This window comes from Rhynchophorus ferrugineus, unplaced genomic scaffold (genome assembly GCF_030347505.1).
Source record: "Rhynchophorus ferrugineus isolate W39M unplaced genomic scaffold, kcgeb_rfMv2 rfM3, whole genome shotgun sequence".
In the NCBI taxonomy this organism is placed as follows: Eukaryota; Metazoa; Arthropoda; class Insecta; order Coleoptera; family Curculionidae; genus Rhynchophorus; species Rhynchophorus ferrugineus.
Window position 1 is genome coordinate 36,982,144 of NW_027472582.1, and position 23,624 is coordinate 37,005,767.

A 23,624-nucleotide genomic window follows, 5' to 3' on the forward strand; every position below is an offset into this window, starting at 1 on the left:
ATTTACCTTCATAATTTTGACACTTTTTCAATTTGAAGACATGCTAAATTTATACTGTGCCCTATATTTTCAAATATAGGATGACTTCCTTAATAGTAGATATTTGTATATAAATACAAAAGTTCTATTTATATAATTGTGTACATACCGGTTCAAAACAATGTACACTTTCATAATCCAATTAATTTAAAATTCTTGCATAATCTACCTATTTATTAAATAATCTTAAAACTTCTTGAATGGAAAACAATAACTCATTTTTGCTTTCTATATCATAAGGATTATGAATTATAAGGACGTCATTGTTAATATAATTTAGCCCTGAAAGTACCCATAAAATGGAATTCGAAATAAAAAATCAAACGCATCGTACAAATGATATTAGTTCATATAAATAAGCTAATATTTTCACTGTTCATAGTGCAGCGTTCCAAACACACCAATAGAATATATATAAAGATGGCCATTGTAGTGATATCTAGATATTAGACTTCGCAATACATTTTTCCAAAATTTCCTATAAGGTTAAATTTCTATTATCTTTGGGTATGTAGTTATATGGTTTTATAAAATAAATCCCTTCGATATTATACATGAAACTATAGTTTTACTTGTATTGTGTATTAACCTATCTTCAAGTGCGAAAGGAACGGAATATGGCGAAAATTGTTATTTTCATTATGAGTAATTTATAAATAAATAATGACACCTTTGCATATCATATCATAAATATATCCAAATATCTTCATAATAAAATATGTTCATTGTAGGTGCCTAGTGGTAATACATATTAGCACCAACTATATACAGGAATACCGCTACATATAAATTGATGGTTATTCCTTGCATAAATACAATAATCTAATTAAATCTTAATTAATCATCTTCTATAATAATTTAGACCTAAAAGGATTCAAGTAATGGCACATGTAGTTTATTGCAACTTTTGCAGAATTTTAATAATCCTAATATATCCTGCATTCGTATAACAGAATCACAAAGACTGAATGAGAGTTGCATGGTAATTCCCCTGTTGCAACTATAGAGGTGGCTTCTAATGCCGCCATGGATTTGTGATTAGTCTAAATTATGTTTGAGGATTCAGAAGGAACAACAATACAAATCACGCCAATAATCAAATTTGGAGAAACTCTAATTCAAAACCCAGGCTAAGCAGTAAAGCGACTCCAAATATATATTCAAAGATAAATCAACTTTAGATTCATTTCATCAATTTTCATTGACTACCTTAAAAAAGAAAGGACCATCAACAGTGATTATTACATAGCATTATTGGACCGAACTTTAGCAAACATCAAGGATTGGTATGCTAAGTTTAGATGTGGTGAAATGAGCACCGAATACGTTGAGCGCATTCGACGCCCAGAATAGGTTGTTACCGACGTAACACCTACCGACTTTAGATCATATTATTTCAATGTTTTGAATAATTTCCATTTGCCTGTATTCAAGTTTTTGATTTAGACTGGCATGGCAGAAGGGTATATATTAGGGAACTATCGAATGAAATCGACTATCGACTGTTTAGTAGATAACTACTTCTTACTCTCGACTGTTTCAGTCGCTATTTTTGGTTCGACTGATTTTACTATGTTGTACCAGTGACTGTTTCAGTCGACTGTTTTCAGTTGTTATTTTCGGTCTGACTGGTTTTGTTATTATTTACTATCGACTGTTTCAGTCGTGTACTTTTAGTTACTATTTTTGGTTCTACTAGTTTTATTTGGCTGATTTTTAATCCTCTGGCTTTGTCGTCCTAACCGCGACCTTGACAAAAATTTACCTAATATATGTTTACATAGATTTATATGTAATATATTGTGTTTTATGATTTTCTTTTTGGTAGTTTGCTTGTAAATAATAATATATTGTATATATTGCAAGCTATAAGCAGCATTTTGGAATCATATTTTCAAGACTGTTAATGTAATAGGATAAAAAGTTTAAAATTGTGAATGTTAAATGGTAAAAAACTTTCGACGGTTGTTATGGCAATAATAGGTAATATTTCGATTACTCTCTTGATTTTTGTTAAAATATATTTCCGTTCAATAATAAACACAGCATTTACTTTATTTAAAATGTTCTAGTAGTTATTACGCGATCATTTTTAATTATGTCATGAATTAGTTTTTTCTTTCTATGATTAGGTAGATATTTAATCATTATTTAGTATTTATGGTTATTGTACATCTTCAGTTTTTATCGTTTGTTTAAATTCTATTCTTTTGTCTATATTTATTTTTGGATATTATTTAAAATAGCAATTAACATATTAAAATACGATAAGACATTTTAGCGGTATTATTCCATTCGTTTTTACTGATCCACAGAACATTTAAATATAAAAATAATTCTACTTGGTTTAAAATGGAATAATTAAATGCATGTTAAAAGTAGTATTCAGAAACTATTTTTCCTTTACTTTTTTAAAGTTGGTACGTAAAGGAATACATACATCTCCATCTCGCTTATATTACCGTTGCAACCCTTCCACTTATTTTTGCAACCCTCCAACTTTTCCATACCATTTTTGTAGTACGACTTGTACTTTGTTTAAAAATAGGCCTCCTCTTTTTCTTCAAATGCGGGCGTTTTTGGGCGATTTCGTCCTTCAAACGGTCCAATAGAGCTATGTAATAGTCGCTGTGGATGGTCCTTCCTGTTGCAAGGTAGTAAATAAAAGTTATACCATGCGCATTTCAAAATTCAGATGCCATTATCTTGTCCGCCGACTGTTGCGTTTTTCCACGCCTTGGAGAGCGTTCATCGTGTGCAGTCAACTCGTATGACTCTCGATTGTTTTTCGGAGTAAAATGATGGAGCCATGTTTCATCCATTGTCACATATCGATGCAAAAATTCAGGTTTATCTTGGTCATCTTCAAACACGAATCATTAACTCGTCGTTGTTTTTGGTCAAAAGTGAGCTCGCGCGGCACCCACTTTGCACAGGGCTTTCTAATACCCAAATATTCGTGAATGATATGATGTCACGTTCAGTTTATATATATGGAGTGTCCGCTATATCATTCAATTTTAATTCATGGCCATTCAGTCATTTTGTGAATTTTTTAAATGTTTTCGTCGGTAACAACTTCTTTCACTTCTATCCTTGATGGTTGATTTTCCTGGAAGAGTGTCCGGAAACACAGTATCAAACTAAGTTTTCGCTTCTATTGTAATTTTTCCCTTCAGAAAGCAATATTTTATGAACACGCGAAATTCCTTTATATAATTTTTTTTTCACAATAACTAAAAAATTGCTTCACTAAAAATGCTATAATTCACAAACTAATGATCGAACAGCTGTCATATTTATACACTCACATTTTGATGGTTAGGGCTATCTAAAAACATATGGATATACTTCTAGTAGAGCTTACGGGGACTTTACAATTTATCTGTTAAAATTAACTGCTCCAAGCAATTCTATCTTCGTCTGACATTACGAATTTAACAAAACTGCCGAACCGTGCATTTGACAGAAATACTAGTAATGACTATTTTCGGTTGCAAATTTTTTGATTATCGACTGTTTCCACTGTTTTGTGACTGTCGACTGTTTCGAGTCGATAGTTCCCAATGCTATCATATATCATTTAAAGCATTTGTTGCTAAGAATAAAATGCTTTTTATTGGCTCATCATCAATTTTGGCTTATAAATAAGAAAAATTATAAACAGCTTTTTTAAATTATCTTTTTTATTATTAACAAAAGTTTACATATCCCTTATCATTAAAACATTCAAGAAGCAACATTAATTTTTTCTTTAAATTATTCTGCTACATCAATAGAAAGAGTTAACAAATAGTGCACACAATAAAAGATTGTTATATAATTTAAAACATAAAATACGAATTGCGGAAATAACAAATCTTAGTGACACTTAATTACAATTAACAGTATTCATTTAAATTAAAAGTAATAAAGAAAATGTTATTACAACGAAACCATAAAAAGCATAGAACTGTTATAATTTCTTGACTATAATCCTTTATATCGTAAGCTATTGTTTATAAAAATATATTGTAAAAAAATGTTAATATACAGATATGGTTTAATATACACATTGCAATTTCCATAAATATCTGTTTCTGTAATATAATACTGTATAAGAGCATTTTAGCATTTATATAAGTGTTCACAACACAGTAACATCAAGCTCATCATTTGCAGTTTTTGGCAAAAATACTGTTTAATCTAGTACGTCTTCAGTTAGGTTATGCCACTGCTCATGGCGGTGATCGGGGTACCGGATCATATCTAACCAGTGTTTGAGCCTTTGGCCTAAAACAAGAATTAATTATCATTAAATTATCGAGCATACCATGCTTATGTAAAAGCTTTTTTATCGAAAATTAATAGATAAAATAAGATTATTCTCATATAACAAAATACAAATAGAAAGCGAGTTTTGTCAAAATAGACTTGGACGTGTTTCTCTACAGTCTACTAACGTTAAGGCTAGAATTAATACTGGATTAGGGAAAGAGTAATTTCGTTTTTGGCATGTTTTTCAACTTTACTTTCTTAGTTAGCAGTGATATATATGCCCTTTTAATCGTTGAACTTTTTAATTGCTACATTTCTAAAATTTCTTGATGAAAAATTAATACATTATAAGATAAAATTGGGACAGAATAATAATGTATGATTTAAAACTTGCCAGCCAATCTTTCAAGTGTTACTAAATGTGTTTATGATCGACCATTGATACAGGTGGAAAGGCAACGCTTTTCATAGCGATTAATATTAGCTGATTTGGTTTCAATGGTTTAGCCAGGCTTGAAGTGCTCTAGATGAGCTAGTCCCTCTAGTATAACATTATTAGTATAGCATTTATTGGCGCTAATGTGGGTTTTCCAACTCTTTGCAAAATTTTGCCGGACTTCAACAATAATTTATTAGGCATATTATTATTATTATTATTATGGTGCGTGAATGTCACTATCGTGCACAAATTCAAACTACGTCAATTAAGTCTGACACAGTTACTTCATTCGAAACCCAATTATCGAGTTTTTTTGGTACACATTTGTAAGAATTCCATTATCTCCTGTAATCGTTGGCTGATGAGGCTCAACTTTACCCACAATATATCCGGAACGAATTTTTATATCTCAGTAAAAAAAATATCATGAAAATGATCTTCTGAAATCTCCATTTTGAAATGGTAGTTATTTTTGACGTAGTAAAGAAATAAGTCTACTGTAATAATGGCTGTTTTTAAAAATATCTGATTTCAAGGGTCAAGTGAACTTTACTTAAAAAAATACATTTTCTCTAGTCTAATTTACATATGTAATATGAGAAAATTATTATTCTATGTTTTTCTTAAGTAATTTGTCAAATTTTATATGTAAGGTCTAAAGGAAGGTAAGGAAGTAAATCCGGATTACGTCCTGTTGGGAAGTGATTATTATTTTTTAGTTTATTATTCAGTACTTGAATTAGAAAAATACAATAAAAATGTAGATAATTTTAGAACATAAATGAATGTAATATGAATTATTGTTGTTTAATTTTAGTACTAGTTACATTATATTATTATTTATCGATTAGGATATTAGATTATCTAACATTAACACTGGAGCATAAATCTTATAATATCTGGAATCTCCATTTTGAAGTCGTAATTATATTTGACGTAGTAAAGAAATAATTTCGTTAAGTGGTTTTATTAAATACTAGTTAATACAGATATCTGACTTCAAAGGCATCTTCAAATGAGGAAAACTTTAACTTAAAAAAATATTTCCCTAGTTAACAAACAAAATTTAGAAATTTATTCAATAACTTAGTATAAAATGTTAACCCGGTATAACTATCACAATAAAATCAATCATTTGAGAAAAACTTGAATGAGAAATACCCTAATTTACATATGTTATATGAGAAAATTATTACTCTACGTTTTTTTAAATATTTTGTCAAATTTTTATGTAGGGTCTTAGAAGTAAATCAGGATTAAATGCTGTTGGGTGATATCATTTTTATTTAATTATTTATTAGTTGAATTAGAAAAAACACACTTAAAATTTAGATATCTTTAGAACATAATTCAATATATATTGGATTATTATTGTTTTATTTTAACATTAGTTATATTAGATTATTATTTATCTACCAGATAGCATAGAACCACAGCATAAAGCTTATAACTCATCTACCGCACCTATCAGCTTTTGGTTTTATTAAAATTAATCAATGTTAATACGAGTTTTATTTAAAATTAAAATTATCATACATATTTGTTTAGTTATTCAATAGTTTAAATTTGAAAATATGCGACAAAATATTTATCATATCAACAAATATTTAGGTGCTTGCATGAAAAGTTATGTAGCAGCTATTCAGCCAAGTCACTGGGGGCCATATCTGGAGTATACGGTAGATGATAAAGCAGTTCGAAGCCCAATTCATGGATATTTTGCCATCGTTTTCACTGACTTTTGACATGGTTGCTTGTCTTGGTGAAGCAGCACCTCTTCAAATGCGGCCGTTTTTCGGCGATTTCTTCCTTCAAACGGTCCAATAACGCTATATAATAGTTGCTGTTGATAGTTCCTACTTTTTCAAAGTAGTCAATGGAAATGATTCCATGCGCACCCCAAAATGCATTCGCCATAACCTTGGCAGCCGACTGTTGCGTTTATCCACGTTTTGTAGCGGGTTCATAGTGTGCAGTCCACTCGGATGTCTCTTGATTGGACTTCGACGACTTAATTGGAAATGATGAAGCCTTGTTTCATCCATTGTCACATATGTATGCAAAGTTCGGGTTTATTACGCTTGATCATCTTCAAATATTGCTCCGAATCATCATGGTCAAAAGTGAGCTCGCGCGGTACCCACTTTACACAGAGCTTTCTCATACACAAATATTCGTGAGTAATACGTTCAGTTGATATCTTTAGACTATATGCTGTCTCACTTAATTTTAATTTACCGTCATTAAAAATCATTTTGTGCATTTTATAAATGTTTTCGTCGGTAACAACCCCTTTTGGGCGTCAACTGCGTTCACCGTCTTCGGTGCTCATTTCACCCGGTCTAAACTTAGTATACCAATCCTTGATGGTTGATTCTCTTGGGGCAGTGTCCAGAAACTCGGCATCAAGCCAAATTTTTGCTTCAACTATATTTTTTCTCTTTAAAAATCAATATTTTATCAACATGCGAATTTCCTTTTTATCCATTTTTTTCACAATAACGGAAGTTGCTTCACTCAAAATGCTGTAAATCACAAAAAAATTTCCGACAACTGTCAAATTTCTACACGCATTTTTTTATGGTTAGGGCCATCTATATGTCAGGCCGGGGACTTTTCAATTAATTTGTTATTTATTCTTTCTTGCTATTTTAATCTTCATAATTTGATTAATTTGACAATTTTATTTTACAACAAGAATAATCCTTTTGTGATATTGTTTAAAGATTGAACGCAAAGCACGTACAAAGCGCATGAACATGCTCTGAGTTAGTACCCCTAGACACTTTAAGAATAATACTTTGGAAATTAAAGTGTTATCTTGTTACATCTGTCAATAGAGCTTAGTGAATATACCTTTAGAACCAGATCCTCCCAAAATTAAACCTCCCAAATAGTCATTGCTCTTTCCATAATCCTTATCGTAAACTGTTATATACAAGCTTTGCATATATAATTCTGTCGGTCTAGTTTCAAACGCAAATTCTTCGTTAAACACTGGATTCAAATTTTTCCATTTAACTGATGTCTTGTGTTTACGATGATAGGGATCTGGTTTCAGTTGTCTGCAACAAAAATAATTAAATGTATTAACAGTAATTTCTCAAAATACATATTTATAAATATGTTATTATTTATTTATATACATACAGTTTAACAAATGGATCTGAGTAACCATTATTGTCCATAGGTAAAAGATTGGCACACCTTACTACTGTTACTAAGAGAGCCCTCTTTTTTGTGGAATAACATAAAGAAAGTAATATTTGACCCCTTGACCAAAGATCAAAATCAAACCACTGGTTTAGTTCTGGAGCAGGCAATGGTCCTTTCTGCTCAGGCCGTAAATTCTCTAATGGTACTGTTAACTGAAAAATAAAATAAAAAGTAGCTTATTTCTGCAAAACAAATCATTAAGTTAAAACCTATTTTTAATAACGGAACCAAACTATACGAACTTAAATGAATTGTATACCTTTAGTGTAAATTACAGCTTAAATTATTATAATTTTATAATTGAGGAATACATATTGATGTATTTATCTCACACTCGTCTTGCGTATGCATTAATCCAAGTAGAAAAGAAATGTACTATTAAATTAATTCATAATTAAGATCGTACTAAGCATACCTAATAAAATGCTACCAAAATTTTTTGATATAGCTCTCTATTGATCTTGTTACATGTTATGAGAGACTGAAAAATTCGATCAGCTTTTACTTTGATTTTCTGAACTTGTTCCTCAAGTATGCGCCGATTTTCACACCTTAACATAATTCGACTTCATTCCGAAGGAATAAGTCAATGACTCATCTCCTTTACTTGATAAATTGTGGTAAATTTATACTTTTTGCTATATTAATCGCATTAGAATGACTTGAAATTTATAGATGTTGGTCAAAATTCTTTCGCACCATATAAAATATGCAACAGCTGCTTCTAGCTTGATCGAAAAACGAGAATCAACAAAAACGATAATTGCATGCTTTCCACATATATGAACTACCTCTATAAGCCGGCGGAATGCGACAAATTTATCACATAACCCCAATTTGGTTTAAATTCAGCCAACCCTTCAGGGTTTTTTCTTGACGAGTTCTTTATAGTCCCAATTGCTTAAATTATTCCCGGCTTTTGGTGCGAGACTTATTCCTCGATAGAGTTTTGATATCACTCTTTTTAATATGGAAATTGTTCTTTGATCACAAAATGTGCGTAGTTATAACGTTAAGCTGTTAATGACATATTAGATACTTTTATATCTATGCTCAAGCTCGATCTCAAACACTCAAGCAGAGAAAAAAATCGTAGCGTTATTTCACTTTATTGAAATTCAGTTGGCTCTCTTAGAATGTGATCATGAATTTATTTTAATCAAATATATTCGACTGTTACCGAAAGTATTTCATCGTTTTTGATAAAAATAATTAAATTCTCCTGTTCTTACCTTAGAAATAGCTGAAAACCGTTGAGAGGGTTTTGCAGATATAACAGCAAATGTTAGTAGTATGTCGAAATAATCCAACAGTTTAAATGAAGCTTTTAACGTCTTTCGACCGCTCATACGACAGATGTGTCATTAGGTATTATATCATAGAAAAAATAGAAATTTCACGGTATAGGCAACATTGGAGAAATGCTTTGTTTAGTTCAATCAACGGTAGCGCTGCGATAGTAAATTGTGATTGGCTAGTTTAAATTCCTGGTGCCGCCAGAAACATGAACGTGATTGGTCGATCAAATTGTGTGAAGTCAGTCATTTTTTATGGGTGTCCATTTTTAAGTTTGTTGTTTGTAGGTTTTGGTTTTTGTTTAGATCAAGAAATTTTCGTTTTATGTGGTGCATATTTTCTGTTTTACATTAATTATTATGGAGTAATAATATAACAATTGATGACAATGCGTCAGTGTAGTAAAAGATGTAGTGTAATGGGTTAAAATTCTACTACGGAAATTAGACATCGTTTCCCATAGAATGATCTCGCTCCTTTCCAAAAATGTGTTGATCAAGTAAATAGTTGTAAGTTACCTGGATAAACCACATTGCAAATATATCAACGTCATTGTGTCTGTCACGGACATTTAAGTGAAAAATTTAGAATTACCCTTCCTTCACGAACAGGTATTAGGGTAAATGCATATCCAACATTGTTTTTATCAGGTACATATAAAATTACCTATCTACTACATGTCTGTTTATATATTGTTTGTTTACAGAAAATCAAAACCTACTTATGAAGATGTTAGTAGTAATAAAATTCAATTAATCTACCAAGTTGTTCGTGTGCTGTCAGTGTGATGTCTCTAGATAAAGAAGTCTTACAAGAAGGTAATAATTAATATAACTGCATAATTAGTAGTAATAAATACTACTTTTAATTGTAAAATATCCCTAAAATATTGGTAATACTTTAAATTTTTAGAACAATCAGTGTTCAATGATTTTATACAATAGGTATTGTATATTTAAATTTGGTTGCCTTGAAGAAAATATTTGTTACGGTTTCATCAATGAAACATTTAATTGCTACTTTTAGGGAATTTATTACCCTAAAGAAATCTATTTTGTCTAAATTTTCAAATAACTACATTTGTTTAACAAATTTAAAGAATTTTGTTGGATCTATTAGCTTTCATGGAGGTAAAAACAGCATCATTCACCTAGTATGTCCGAGGAATCTTTTAAAGGGCACATCATCACTTCTATATTTTCACATCATTCTCTCAGAGAAAATTATAAAGAAGATGAACATGTTAGGTAACATATTCTTTTTTAACGGAAGATCTAGTACCACTTGAGGTTGTTAAATCACCAGTTGAATCTATATTTTCAGCTCCAGAGAACTTTACTCTGAGAAAAACAAGAGTCTAATATTGTATTTTTGTCTTATTTCAGTCTATTTAACAAAACTTCTGAAAACGAGACAACATGCAATATTTGTCTACATTCTATATTAAGTAGTTCCACAGAATAAATACTCTAAAATCTAAATATCTTTAAAAAACATAACTTTTTAGTGTTTCAACTATCCAATCCATAATGATTTTCAAGACCAAATTCTAAAGTTATTATGAGGTGTGATTGTATTTTTGGTTTAATGAAGTTAATACAATATCAACAGGGAAGGATTTAAAGTCTACCTTCAAATATCAAGATAATTTAGAACTCTAATAGATCCCATAAAATTGATGGCATTAAACAAATATAGGAAGACCTTATAGAAGAATTATAGATATTTTAATTTTGCCTAGAATAGAGTTCATAATTTTTTTTTGCTTTTTGTTTATATATATTTATATTATTTACACGTATGTATATTTGTATAAGATTTTATTTTAATAAATTAATTTTAAAAATTAAATTTGATTTACATTTAAATACTCACGGCTGAAATGGCAGACCAATCAAAGCAAAGTATTTTCCTTACAGGTTTCTACATAACTATTTTCAACTAACCAATTAAATTCACGTTGTCAGCGCCGTCAATGATTGAACTAAGCAAAACTTTAACCCTCTACTTACCATGGGAGTTGCACATACCTTGTATTATATTTATGTCATTAAATATTACTTATTATTTAAGTAGGACAGTTTTGTTTCAATTGATTGACGTAATCTCTCCAATTGTCTATGATAAAATTGACAACCGATCTTATTATTAACTGAATGTGGCTAATTTCCTTGTAGTTGTTTCAAATATACATCATGATATATTATTTATCTTATCTGAGATCAATTATGGAGAATGCAAAATTATATCTTATCTATAACAGATACTTCAATCAGATTAGATTTGAACAATCGATAACCTCAACACAAATTCATATTCTTCATGGTAAAAGTTGGTTTCAACAATATAATTAAGTTGAAAATATGCGGTAGAAATGATTAAGTTAAAACGCTGGCAATAGCTATTATGCCAGTAATATTAATTAAGTTACTATGGTATAATCCAGGATTGTACATAGAAATATGCGAATATTTTATGCAGAATAATTTCCAATTTGCAGGGATTATACCATATTTACTTTATTAAATATATTAAAGGTTAGAATATGATATAGTTGCTTGCTTTTCAAGTAAAAAAGCCTCTTGTTTTAACAAAGTTATGCAAACTTTACAACACGCTTAAAAATACTTTTATAAATTCGAATTTAAATCTTTTAAGAGGTTAAAATCGGTCTTTGATGTATTTACCGCATTCTACAAAAATACTTAGGGCGGGAAAGTTTACACTCTAATGAATGGGGAATACAATGTTTCACGGCGAATGTAAAACTGAAAGTAGTACATTTATAAAAATATTTTATTCAAATTATGTATTATGTAATTTATAGCCAAATAATACGAGGATGACTATTTATATTTCGGGAATAGGAAAAACAACAAATGGTTAATCTGCGAATATTTTTTTTTCAAAGTACTCGCCACGATGGTCGATATACTTTTGCATATAATTAAACCAATTTTTAAAGCATTTGTTTCATTCCGAATGAGGTATCTTCAAAAGATGATTTTTGAGCGCTCTTTCGGGCGATGAAAATCGTTGATCATGCAGCTTATTCTTCACGGATGGGATCAAAAAGAAGTCATTGGGTGCCAAATCAGGGCTGTACGGCGGATGATCCATCAATTCGATGTTTTGAGTGCTCAAATAGTCTCTTGTTTAAGAGCTCGCATTGTCATGGTGAAGAACAATCGGGCGTCTCTAGTTTGTTTTCCTTATTTCACCGAATACTTCTGGCAAACAAATGGTTGTGTGCCAATCAGAATTTACTGTCCTACGATCATCTGGAGGCACTCTTGCAACATGGCCAAGATTCCTGAAGAAACATTACACCATTTTCTTTTGAAGTTCTTCTTGCACGAAGAACTTTTGTTGGATTTGGTTCATGTTGGAACACCCATACAGTCGACTACTGCTTACTTTCGGGCTCATATGAATATCTCAATGATTCGTCACCTGTCACGATTTTATAAGCGTCTTTCGAGGCACCGCGATTTAGTTTTTTAAGCATTTCTTTGCACCAAACGACACGAAATTTTTTGAGCGATTGTCAAATTGTGTGGTATCGAACGTGAAGATAAATTTCGCGTGTGATAACTTTGAAGTGTTCATGAAATATAGCATATATATTCATATAACTAATGATTAGAGATGCCTCAATCTCACAATTTCTGGTACAACAGCTGATTTTAGACGACCTTCACAAAACTCGTCGGAAAGCGAACTACGACCACGATTGAATTCACTAAACCAGTGATAGACGGTGGTTTTTAATGGAGCTTCATCGGCAAAAGTCAAATTAAGTTGATTGATATACTCTTGTTATGATAATCCACGAAATTCGTCGCAATCGTAAAAAATCATCGTACGAAAATGTTTACGATTCAGTTCCTTTTTTTGCCGAGACGAAACTTTTAACTAAATATAAAATAAATAAATAGCATCCGTGCCACAAAATGTTCTGAGAACGTATATCGTCAAAAATGTTAAACTTTACGATGTAACCGTCAGATGGACTTACATGACAACAGTGTTGTCAATTCCCGAAATATAAATAGTGACCCTCGTATATCTTATATACATTGTGTAATTTATTATATTTATTCGCAATTAAGCAAAATATCTTATGCAGTAAAAGATATAGAAACATTTCTCTGACTATAATGATTTGTTCTTAGCACATTACTTACATAAACTGTGTTTTGCACTCTTAGTTTTGCTAGCTTTATTCTTACTTCTCCCATATAATCGTGTCCATATCGATCATCATCCACAACTAACACGTGTAACGACTTTTTCGCTAAATCCTCTTCAGTAATATCGTAAAATGTTAGGTTCTCGTTATATTCTGGATTCCTATAAATTGACATATTTTTTTTTAAAAATTGTAATTTAACTATGAGATGTTATGCTGTATAATACCGATTAATAAAAACCTATTTTTTGCTGTTCTTGTGTAATAACGTATATATCAGTGAAGGCGTACTTGTTAATAGATTATACATACAAAAGATAGAGAATAATATGAATACCATGATATAGTATATTTTATTGCAATTTGGCAACACTATTTCGGTGTAAAATTATTGTAGGTTTTATTTCAGTACATTATACGCTTTCTTTTGCTATAGTTAAAACAAGCGATCGATGAAACATTTGATCTTTCAGACTTTGAAAGGGGCCAAATCATTGGTGCTCGGTCTGTGACGAAAGTAGCTAAATTGCTTAACATATCACGAGCGACAGTATTTACAGTAATGACAGCATAAATAAAACCTAATTAATCATAAAACCTAGACACTTGAAGGTGGTGTGGTCAGGTGAATCGTTGTTTGCATTGCTTCCTATAAGCTATCAGGTTTGTGTAAGGACTACCTTTTTTTAATAAATTTTGAATGGATTTTGAAACAATTAGTGGCTCATGAGTTTATTAAAAAGTAAATATTATGTGCATGGCAACTTTATTAAATTACTTTAATCGAGATCTTAATTAATCGAGTTATTCTTCTAACTAAACGAAATGGTTACTTTTGATCTTTGGCAAAGTCATGCAGATGTTTTGCATATTATTTGATCAAATGATGCTAGAAGTGTTAATATAAAGTGACTTAAATAATGAATAAGTTAATATGATTCTTATATGAATTTATTTAAAAATAATAGGTTTCAAAAAGTTGTATAGTTATGTCATAGTAACAAAATAAAAGTGCACATATCGCGGTAAACTAACTCTTATAATTAATAGTTCAACTAAGACTTAAGAAAATATGAAGAAAATATATAGTAATGGGGAAACAGTACGGCGTTTTGATTGCTACTCAGCTATATGTCTTTATTTCTATGACAGTTGTATACTCCACACATAGATATATACTTCTTTCTGATATAACTTTAACATTAATTAATATGATATTTGAACGTTTTAGAAAAAAATATACGCAGTTTCTAGAGAAACGTATATTATCAAGTATGTTGACTTAATATGTCCAGAGTTTTATTACTATAACACAATATTTTATTCTGATAATACCAATTCACCTAATTTCCAAATTTTAGGATTGCATGCCTTTTATGAACAGCAGAATATAGAACTAATGAATTACTTATAGTAATGTAAAATATTTAGTCAACGACTCAATCACATTTTATGGTAACCAGAAGATGATAATTAAAACTTAATAATACAATATTGTAATTGGAAAATTAGTAGTTAAACCCATGTAAATAAAGTTTAAATAGAGTTTTATGACATTTATTTAAATTAGTTTCATTTTAGTAAAATAATAAAATAGAATTATTATCATAACATTATTATAATATACTTCAGAAAAGACTTACCGTGTTTTATGAACAGTTTTTGTCCTTAGACGTGTGGAAACCTTGGTATTAGGTAATATGTTAAGCTTGCAGAATGGATCAGATAAGCCTCCGATGTCCATCGGTATGAGATTCTTGGCTCTATAGACCGTACAATGTAGTATATTGGATAACTGATCGTAATTTAATGATAGTTCTATAATACCCATGGAGGTATCGATAGGTTGCCTTGTATCACTGCTTTCACCAGAACTCTGAAAATAAATACATATATAAATGCATATTCGCATACTCTACAGTAAACAAAATCTTTATAAAAATATATATATATAATATTATATTATATTATATATATATATATATTTTATATTATATTATATTATATATATATATATATATATATATATATTATATATTATATTATATATATATATATATATATATATATATATATATATATATATATATATATATATATTTATATATATATATATATATATATATATATATATATATATATATATATATATATATCAGACTTGGGTCACTTTATTTTCCTATATGGAATTGAATTTTCCTAATTGAAATATCATATAGGTTACTCCTGCGACTAAACTGCGCATTACACCTATGACCTGATAAAATACGACTGATGAAAAATTTTGGATTTCTATCGACATATTGTCAAAAGGTTGATTATTTCAAAATGGCAAAAGTTTCTACAGGAAAACAAAACAAATTAAAGCGTTCGTTAAAAATATAAATTCATAAAATGATCCGTTTGAGAATATAGATGAAGATACAATATTCAAATTCTAGAATCAGCAGTTAGATAGGAATGTAGTTTTCCATCCAAGAAGCCACGTTTCATATTATAATACTACTAAAGTGTTCACAGTTTTCCACGTATTTGATCGCCCTTGAATTTTAATCAATCAGAAGAAGCACGTGGGTCTCTCGCTAGTTGGAAAATTTCAATAATTGCTAAAGGTAAACACTGCTATTAATCGGAAATAATCATTGGCCAAATTTTATAATTCGGAGCCCACGTAGTAAGGTCATCAAATAGCAAAAATATTACTAAAATTTTTATTTATACATACTTCCGTAACATTCTAAAAGCAATTTTTTGTCTGTCTCAACTTCAAGTGCAACTAAATTAATTTTGTTTTCTTCTTTTTTTTATTTATTCCATTTAGGCGAATTACTTATTTTTCTCCTGTTTAATCTTCCAGTGCCATAGTAGCCGCTGACATCATCCTATAAACCGATATAACAACCCAGTGCACATTGTTTCTGTACCGACGTCGTTTGTTTCGACCTCCTACTTCGACCATATTACACCGACGCAATTTAGATTATATTACAATAAGAACTAAACTTATAACAATAATTTTATATACACTGTTGTTCATAAATGAAGGAATTTTCAAATATTGTGAATGGCTATTTTCATTTTCGCTTAAGTTTTCTTGTAGATACAAGAATGTAAGTAACGAATACATTCTTATAATATGTCATGCTAATTTTTGTTTTTAATTTCGGCCAAACAAAAGATAAATTGTCTTCAGCTTATGTTATTATATTCGCTAAAACATTAAATATAGATAATACATTGCATTTTTGCAGTCCAGCTAGAGAATTTCCCACAAATCATATTTTTGCCACCAGCATGTTTAAACATTAAATTTTCTGTACTGAATATTGAAACCTTTGTTTAATTTCTAACATATTTTAATATAATTTAAAATGACTGTCCTTTAATTGCAAGAGTCGATTACTGTAGTCAATATATGTTATCTGTTATGTTACAGTTTGCTATTGAGCTTCTCTATTTTTCTTTGAAATGAAAGTTCTTTAGTCACATTAGGTGTTTCGTCCGATAAGTTTTATATTTTTAACTAGGTTTATAAATAATTGTATAAATCTAGTTTAAAGCAATTGTACTTTATTTATATGCAAACAAAATTGTAATTTAAATATTAATACGGCGAGCAACCAGCTTAAGTCCCTTTAGAATATTGCACATACGAACGATTGTGCATAGATTTGGCACAGTTAAATTTTATGCCGATAAGTGCATAGTATGCCAAATATATAGTTTGAGTTCAACTAAAGTAAAATGAAACAATACAAACGTTAGTATCATTTGCGAATTCACGAATTCAGATAGGAAATATAAATAGTAAAAACCATGAAAATGTATATTTTAATCAGCGAGGCGAAAATTAGTGATACCTTGACAATGTTACAGTTTAAGGTACTAGTTTAAGTGCCGAAGTATATATTTAAGGATATAAGCAAATTAATTTTCCAAAAAAGGCTGATACATTGTTGTTTATAAATGTGTTTCTTTGGTGAAATGTAATGGACTAAAACATGAAGATTTAAAATAGATATATAAATAAGCATATAGCATATTGTATTATGAGGACATACAGTGAAAAAAACATTTGGACATAAAATTGGGACAGAGAAGTTAGATTAGAGAAGTTTACCATAGCCTTTTAATTATTCTCTGTCTAATACTGTTTAATAACTACTCTTACTTTTTTAATGGCAAATTAATGTACACCATCATATGATATTGTAATTTAAAAAATATAGTTATTAGCAAGACTAGTTAATATAGTTAATATAAGATTAGTTAATATAGCAACACTAGCAAAAAAAATCTAATTAAAAAATGTTAGTGTGTGTTAGGGTTTGAGTTTTTTTTCGGAGCAGAGACCAATCAACAATTCACCCGCGCTTCTCTATATTCTTTCAGCAATACGTGAATGATACCATTTTTTCAATAACACGCCGCACCAGAGTTAGGCAATGATAGTGGCAGAGGTGTAAATCATTTTTATGTTTGTTTCCTTTCTATATTCCTTTGAAAATGAGCTTTTCAATTCTGTGGTCTTTGGTTAAACGAAATAGTTACATGAAGTACAAGGAGTTACAGAACGCTTATCTTGTCAAAATTTTGTATGGCTGCGAGACAAATAATATTAATCTATGAGCTTGATCTCTTTTTAATGTCTCGTTCATGGCGTTAGAGATAAAGACATTCGTTTAAGATGCGACAATCAGTGCACAAAAATATAATCAGACACCCATTTTACAATGGTTTGGTTATATGTTTTAGTTATATAAAACATATCTGTTTTATTTCCAAAAAACATGGATCAAACTTATCGAAAACGATCTCGAAGATCGAATCAAATATCGAAATCAAAACATTCTCAATCAGTGATGTCTGAGGCCAGAGCAGCTGCTGCCGATAGCCCAACTTCGGAAATATTTAGTGAAGAATATTCAAACTTTTACGGCACTAACAGCAGTGTATTGGCGCCGGCTATAAATTGATGGTGATGATATGGAATAGAGCTTAAGAGTGTAAATTTATAAATTGAACATTTTTAAAAACAATATTTCCAGTACTATCAAGAACTGGAGATCAGAGCTTTATAATCACACAGGATAATTTTTTATGGATATTATATGGCTCGTTGAATGAAGGTAAAATAAAATCAAACAGTTATGGTTACATTATGTGACTGTTATATTTGATGATATAAAAATGGAATATACAACATATGAACAGGAGCTTTGCAGCTTTAAGAGATGCTTGGGTAGTCGATGAAGGTCTGACCTGTATGATGGTTAGTGACTGAATGATCTAAAGAACCATTCAATAATATCCCAGATCAGCATCTCGAGGTTGCCACATGTTCATTATCGTTTACTGGACGCTGGCACCCCACACCTGTTCAACATCTGGGATAATACTTTCTGGGTATTTTGTAAGCCGCTATTGTAAGACGTAAATTGCGACATGCCTCAAGTCCGTTATAGCTTCAAATAGTTTTAGTTTCGTCTAATGATTTCATCCGAAAATATACAATAAATTATATTGGTAGTTATAAAAATAAGTGCATTTTATCTTTTAAAAGTTTAAACAATGGTTAGGTGCATTTTAATTTATGGTGGTATATATTTATTGATATGTTTTATCAATTTATTTTGATTACGAATTAATATGAGTTGATCAACCGTTCCTTACGACCCTTTTCAGACCTTTATTGAAGAAATATATGGTCTATCCAAAGTAGCAGTAAAGTTACGTCATCAAGATTTATAATGTACTGCCTATTGCAGTTTGTATATTCGTTTGAATACCAGGTGAAATTTTTCTTCTCATTTTATTCCAGTTAAAAGGAGATACAATGCTGTCTGATAAGTTTCTGTAACCGAATCAGACAGCAAAAATTATTTGGTTGTCAAATGTCTGAAAATTCTTCAAAACGTTAGTTATAAGAGATCATAAGCCGGAAAACATAGTATTGGAGCTTTGTTTATTTTGATAAATTTCAAAACGTTGCTTAATTTTTTAATAATTGTGGTTGAAAATGCCGAGGCCTAATAAACGGTGAGTCGGAAACAGATTGCGTTTTCTCTCGTCGTAGATCACTAACTTTGAACAGACACAAAGTAATAGGGGACCATTTTTACCAGTAAAATGCGTTAGAGAGATAAGTATTAATAATTTTAAGTGTTAAGCTGCGAGGGTTTTATTGGAAATATTTTTATAGTGTCGCAGCTGCACTGAATATTAGTATGGTCACTGTAACCAAAATCTCCCAAATTAAAGAAAAATAATATAATTTTGGATTCACCGAAAATAAAATATCTACATATGTTAATGTAGCTCTCTGTTCAAAACTAAATTTATGAAATATATAAAAGGGTGAGTAGTTGCTTTTAGTACAAAAGTAATTTAATACTATTATTTCTGGGATTACTGTTAGTACAGAAAGTATTTAGAGAAAACTTAGGGCATATGCATATAATTAAGGCATATAATTTATCTAGTGTACAGTGCAGTATTTTAAAGTGGAACACAATACGCTAATAAAAAGATATAAAGAAGAACAAGTTGATAGAAAAGGGTAAAAATTAGAATAACATTTGATTAACATTGTTCTTCATGCTGGAGACAGGAATCCAGCAAAAAGATCCCAATAAATTGTCGGCAAAGGCTGTAATTAAGGATTGGATTACATAACATAAATTAAGTTTTGAAGGTGCGATGTTAAAGAGTGGAGTATTTCAAATTATGACTTGATAGATAGACAAATTACGTAAATATAAAATAAATATATTTTTCAGAAATAGGCCTGAAAAAGAAGTTACAGAGTAGATCAGTTGGCTGAATAATTTGGCCGCAGAATGTAACATCTTCTTCTACAAAAATATATACTGGCAAGAACTGTTTGGATATGTAGAAAGAAATATACTCTACAATATCACCCTTCGGTTTAGAAGAACATCAGTCACACAGTTATATTGGAAATTAACAGCCTGGTTATTAGCTTGAATAGAAGAAGAGACGCTCAGAATATGATAGTGAGTGAATAAACGTTTCTGTATCTGGAATTATGATTTAATGCTGACAATATCAAGACGGGGTGATAAGGGCGAAATAACTAAAGGTGAGTATTTAATTAATATTGCATAATTGTAGAAAATCGTATTGTGGAGCGTACAAGATTTATATGCATAGACATGTTTAATTGTTCATGATATATATGGGCATTTTTTTTAAATGTATGAGGAGATAATGATTACTAAGTGTTTTGCAGATATAGAAAATGCTTAAGTAGTCACAGAAGAAACTAAGGAGAAATACAGTGATATCAGAATGAATTGGCAAGAAAACATAGCAAGGAAGGAAACAAGAACTAATAGAAAGATGAATTCTGTAATGAAAAAATTACATTACTTGAATGTACAATTATTAATTAACTAAGTGTCTGGTGGACTAAGTGTCCACTGGTTACCATAGGTGGTTTAGAAAAAAGTTAGTGTAAAAGGAAAGAAATAACTCTAAGCTACAATCTATTGTGGCTGTTTAATTAATTGCAGTTTTAGTCATTCGATAAGATGTGTATTAGACGTAGTATAATGTTAAAGTAATTTATATTTTATAACAGTTTTATTTCATTATTTTATTTATATTAGAATTTTGTCATATGTCGAAGCTAAAATAAAATAAAATGCGTAAAATTTAACATCATAAATCTGGATGACGTGAGTTCACTTCTACTTTGGATAGACTATAGATAATTAACATAATTGAATGACAGTCTAATTGTAAATACTAGCCGGTTAACTAGTTTAAAGTTTTTATTTTGGCAGATTTTCATCAGATTCATTTTTATTTTTACGGGGATTAATGACATTAGTTCTTAACAATGTAGCATAACTTAGAAAATATCGATTTTTTTCCTAAATGTCAACAAATTGACAACTCGACTAAACATACTAACGCCTTTTTTAAATAAAAAAACATGAATGTAATAAATTATGGATCAAAATATTTGTCCCAGAATATAGATACTTTTCAACAAATGAAATGTTGTATATAGCTTTTTGTGTATCCTTAATTATTAATTTAAAACGCACTAAATAAATTATTCAGTTATAACAACATTTTAGAGGTATATCGAAGTATTTTTTTCCAACTAGGGTATAACATGGAGTCGAAAACACGATTCTACCTAACAAGCCTACTCACTGGAAAGCGATCAACTTAGAGATCCTCGCAGAAGACATACGGTTTTCCCCAAACTGGCTAGTGGCCAGACTAGGATGGTTTTACTTATAGATTTTTGCAGTCTTCATTTATGGAGAGTTAGTTAAAGCCATATGTTTTTAGTTACCACCCTCATATAACCCTCAAAACATGCGTGTATAAATTTGTCAGCTACCGGATCATTAACATGTGAATTATAGCATTTTGAGTGAAGCAACTTTTGTTATTGTGAAAAAAAAATGGATTAAAAGCAATGTCGCGTTTTCATAAAAGATTGATTTTTGAAGGGAAAAATACAGTTTAAGCAAAACTTGGCTTGATGCCGAGTTTCCGGACACTGACTCAGAAAATTAACTATCAAGGATATGTTGCTAAGTTTAGACGTGGTGAAATGAGTAGTGATCATAAATTGTAATTGAATAAAATTAAAAAAATAGCAGATATTCTAAAGATATGAACTGAGCGTGTACATCATATCATTCACGAATATTTGGGTATGAGAAAGCTATGTGCAAAGTGGGTACCGCGTGTGCTCACTTTTAAACAAATACAACGATGAGTTGATGATTCGGAACAGTGTTTGAAGATGAAAAAGCATAATAAACCCGAGTTTTTTCATCAATATGTGACAATGGATGAAACATGGCTCCATCATTTCACTCCGAAGTCCAATCAACAGTCATCCGAGTGGACTGCACATGATGAAACCGCTCCAAAGCGTGGGAAAAGGCAACAGTCGACTGGCAAGGTCATGGCGTCTGTATTTTGGGATGTGCATGGAATAGTTTTCATTGACGGCCTTGAAAAAGGAAGGACCATCAAGAGCGACATTACATAGCGTTATTCGACCGTTTGATGGATGAAATCGCCAAAAATCGGACGCATTTGAAGAAAAAGAAAGTGCTGCTTCACCAAGACAATGTGTGTCACAAGTGAGTGAATACGATGGCAAAACTCCATGAATTGGGCTTCGAATTACTTCCTCGTCCACCGGCATCTCCAGATCTGACCCCCAGCGACTATTTCCTGTTCTCAGATCTCAAAAGAATGTTCGCTGGGAAAAAAATTTAGTAGAATGAAGAGGTGATCGCCAAAACTGAGGCCTATTTTGAAGCAAGGGACAAATCGTACTACAAAAATGTTATCGAAAAGTTGGAGGGTCGCTATAATCAGTGTATCTTGAAAAGAGTTATGTTGAATAAAAAAAACTAATTTTTCAAAAAAAAAATATTTTTAATTTTTTGATTTTCTATGGCAGGTCGGGTACTTTTCAATTGCCCTGTTATAATTACTTCGAATAGTATTCGAATTCGCGACCATCACAACAATAAGAGGATTGTCCTAAACGGATTCAGTTGTACAGAACGGAAATACGAAAATAAATTTTCTATCAACAATATTTTGTATTTCCTATATTTTATAATTATTAAAATTTTCTTTACTCATATTCCATATTTGCTTTATATTTGATCAGTAGCTCTTGTGTACTACTTAGAGTTATCTATGTATATTGCAAAACTATGTTTATGTTATCATTTCTTTATCAGTAAATACGTATTTTTTAATAATAAATGATGAGTGTTTTATAAATGTTTACCAATTATAGTAGTACATAACGTTTATTTTTTCTTATCTTAATAGGACAGAACACAAGAGTACTTTTTTATTATCTGTAGATAAAGCATGATATTACCAAATTTTAGTAATATTCTAATGTATTTGATGTATTCTGAAGCTTATTGATGCTTATACAATTTTATAATACTTTGATAATTGTAAAAGGTTGTCTATTAATTTTTTCACAAGGCAAAACCTTTTGATTAAGGTTGGTAAACAGCTTTTTATGTGTTTGCTTTTTTCGTACAGAAAAGTCATTACAGCACGAAACAAAGTTTACGAAAATTACTAATGAAAGTTTGAAGGGAAAACTTCGAAATTTAGGTGGAGAAACGAATCAAAATATTGTTTTATGCCAACTGT

The 23,624-nt window shown here is 30.3% G+C and overlaps 1 protein-coding gene across 6 annotated transcripts in view; it reads right to left on the reverse strand.

Annotated features, from left to right (window-relative positions):
- Positions 1-3,704: 3,704 nt before the first annotated feature.
- Positions 3,705-23,624, reverse strand: part of Rph (Rabphilin) — a 132,269-nt gene continuing 112,349 nt past the window's right edge. For 3 of the 6 annotated variants that reach the window (XM_076399881.1, XM_076399885.1, XM_076399883.1), the window contains 5 exons: positions 15,083-15,315; positions 13,435-13,600; positions 7,886-8,103; positions 7,592-7,800; positions 3,708-4,311 (listed from right to left, as the gene is read on the reverse strand). In XM_076399881.1, the coding sequence (XP_076255996.1) occupies positions 4,220-4,311; positions 7,592-7,800; positions 7,886-8,103; positions 13,435-13,600; positions 15,083-15,315 (918 nt within the window). In that variant the 3' untranslated portion in view covers positions 3,708-4,219. Of the gene's footprint in view, positions 4,312-7,591; positions 7,801-7,885; positions 8,104-13,434; positions 13,601-15,082; positions 15,316-23,624 lie in introns of all 6 variants that reach the window. The other 3 variants (XM_076399886.1, XM_076399887.1, XM_076399882.1) reach the window with 2 other exon arrangements.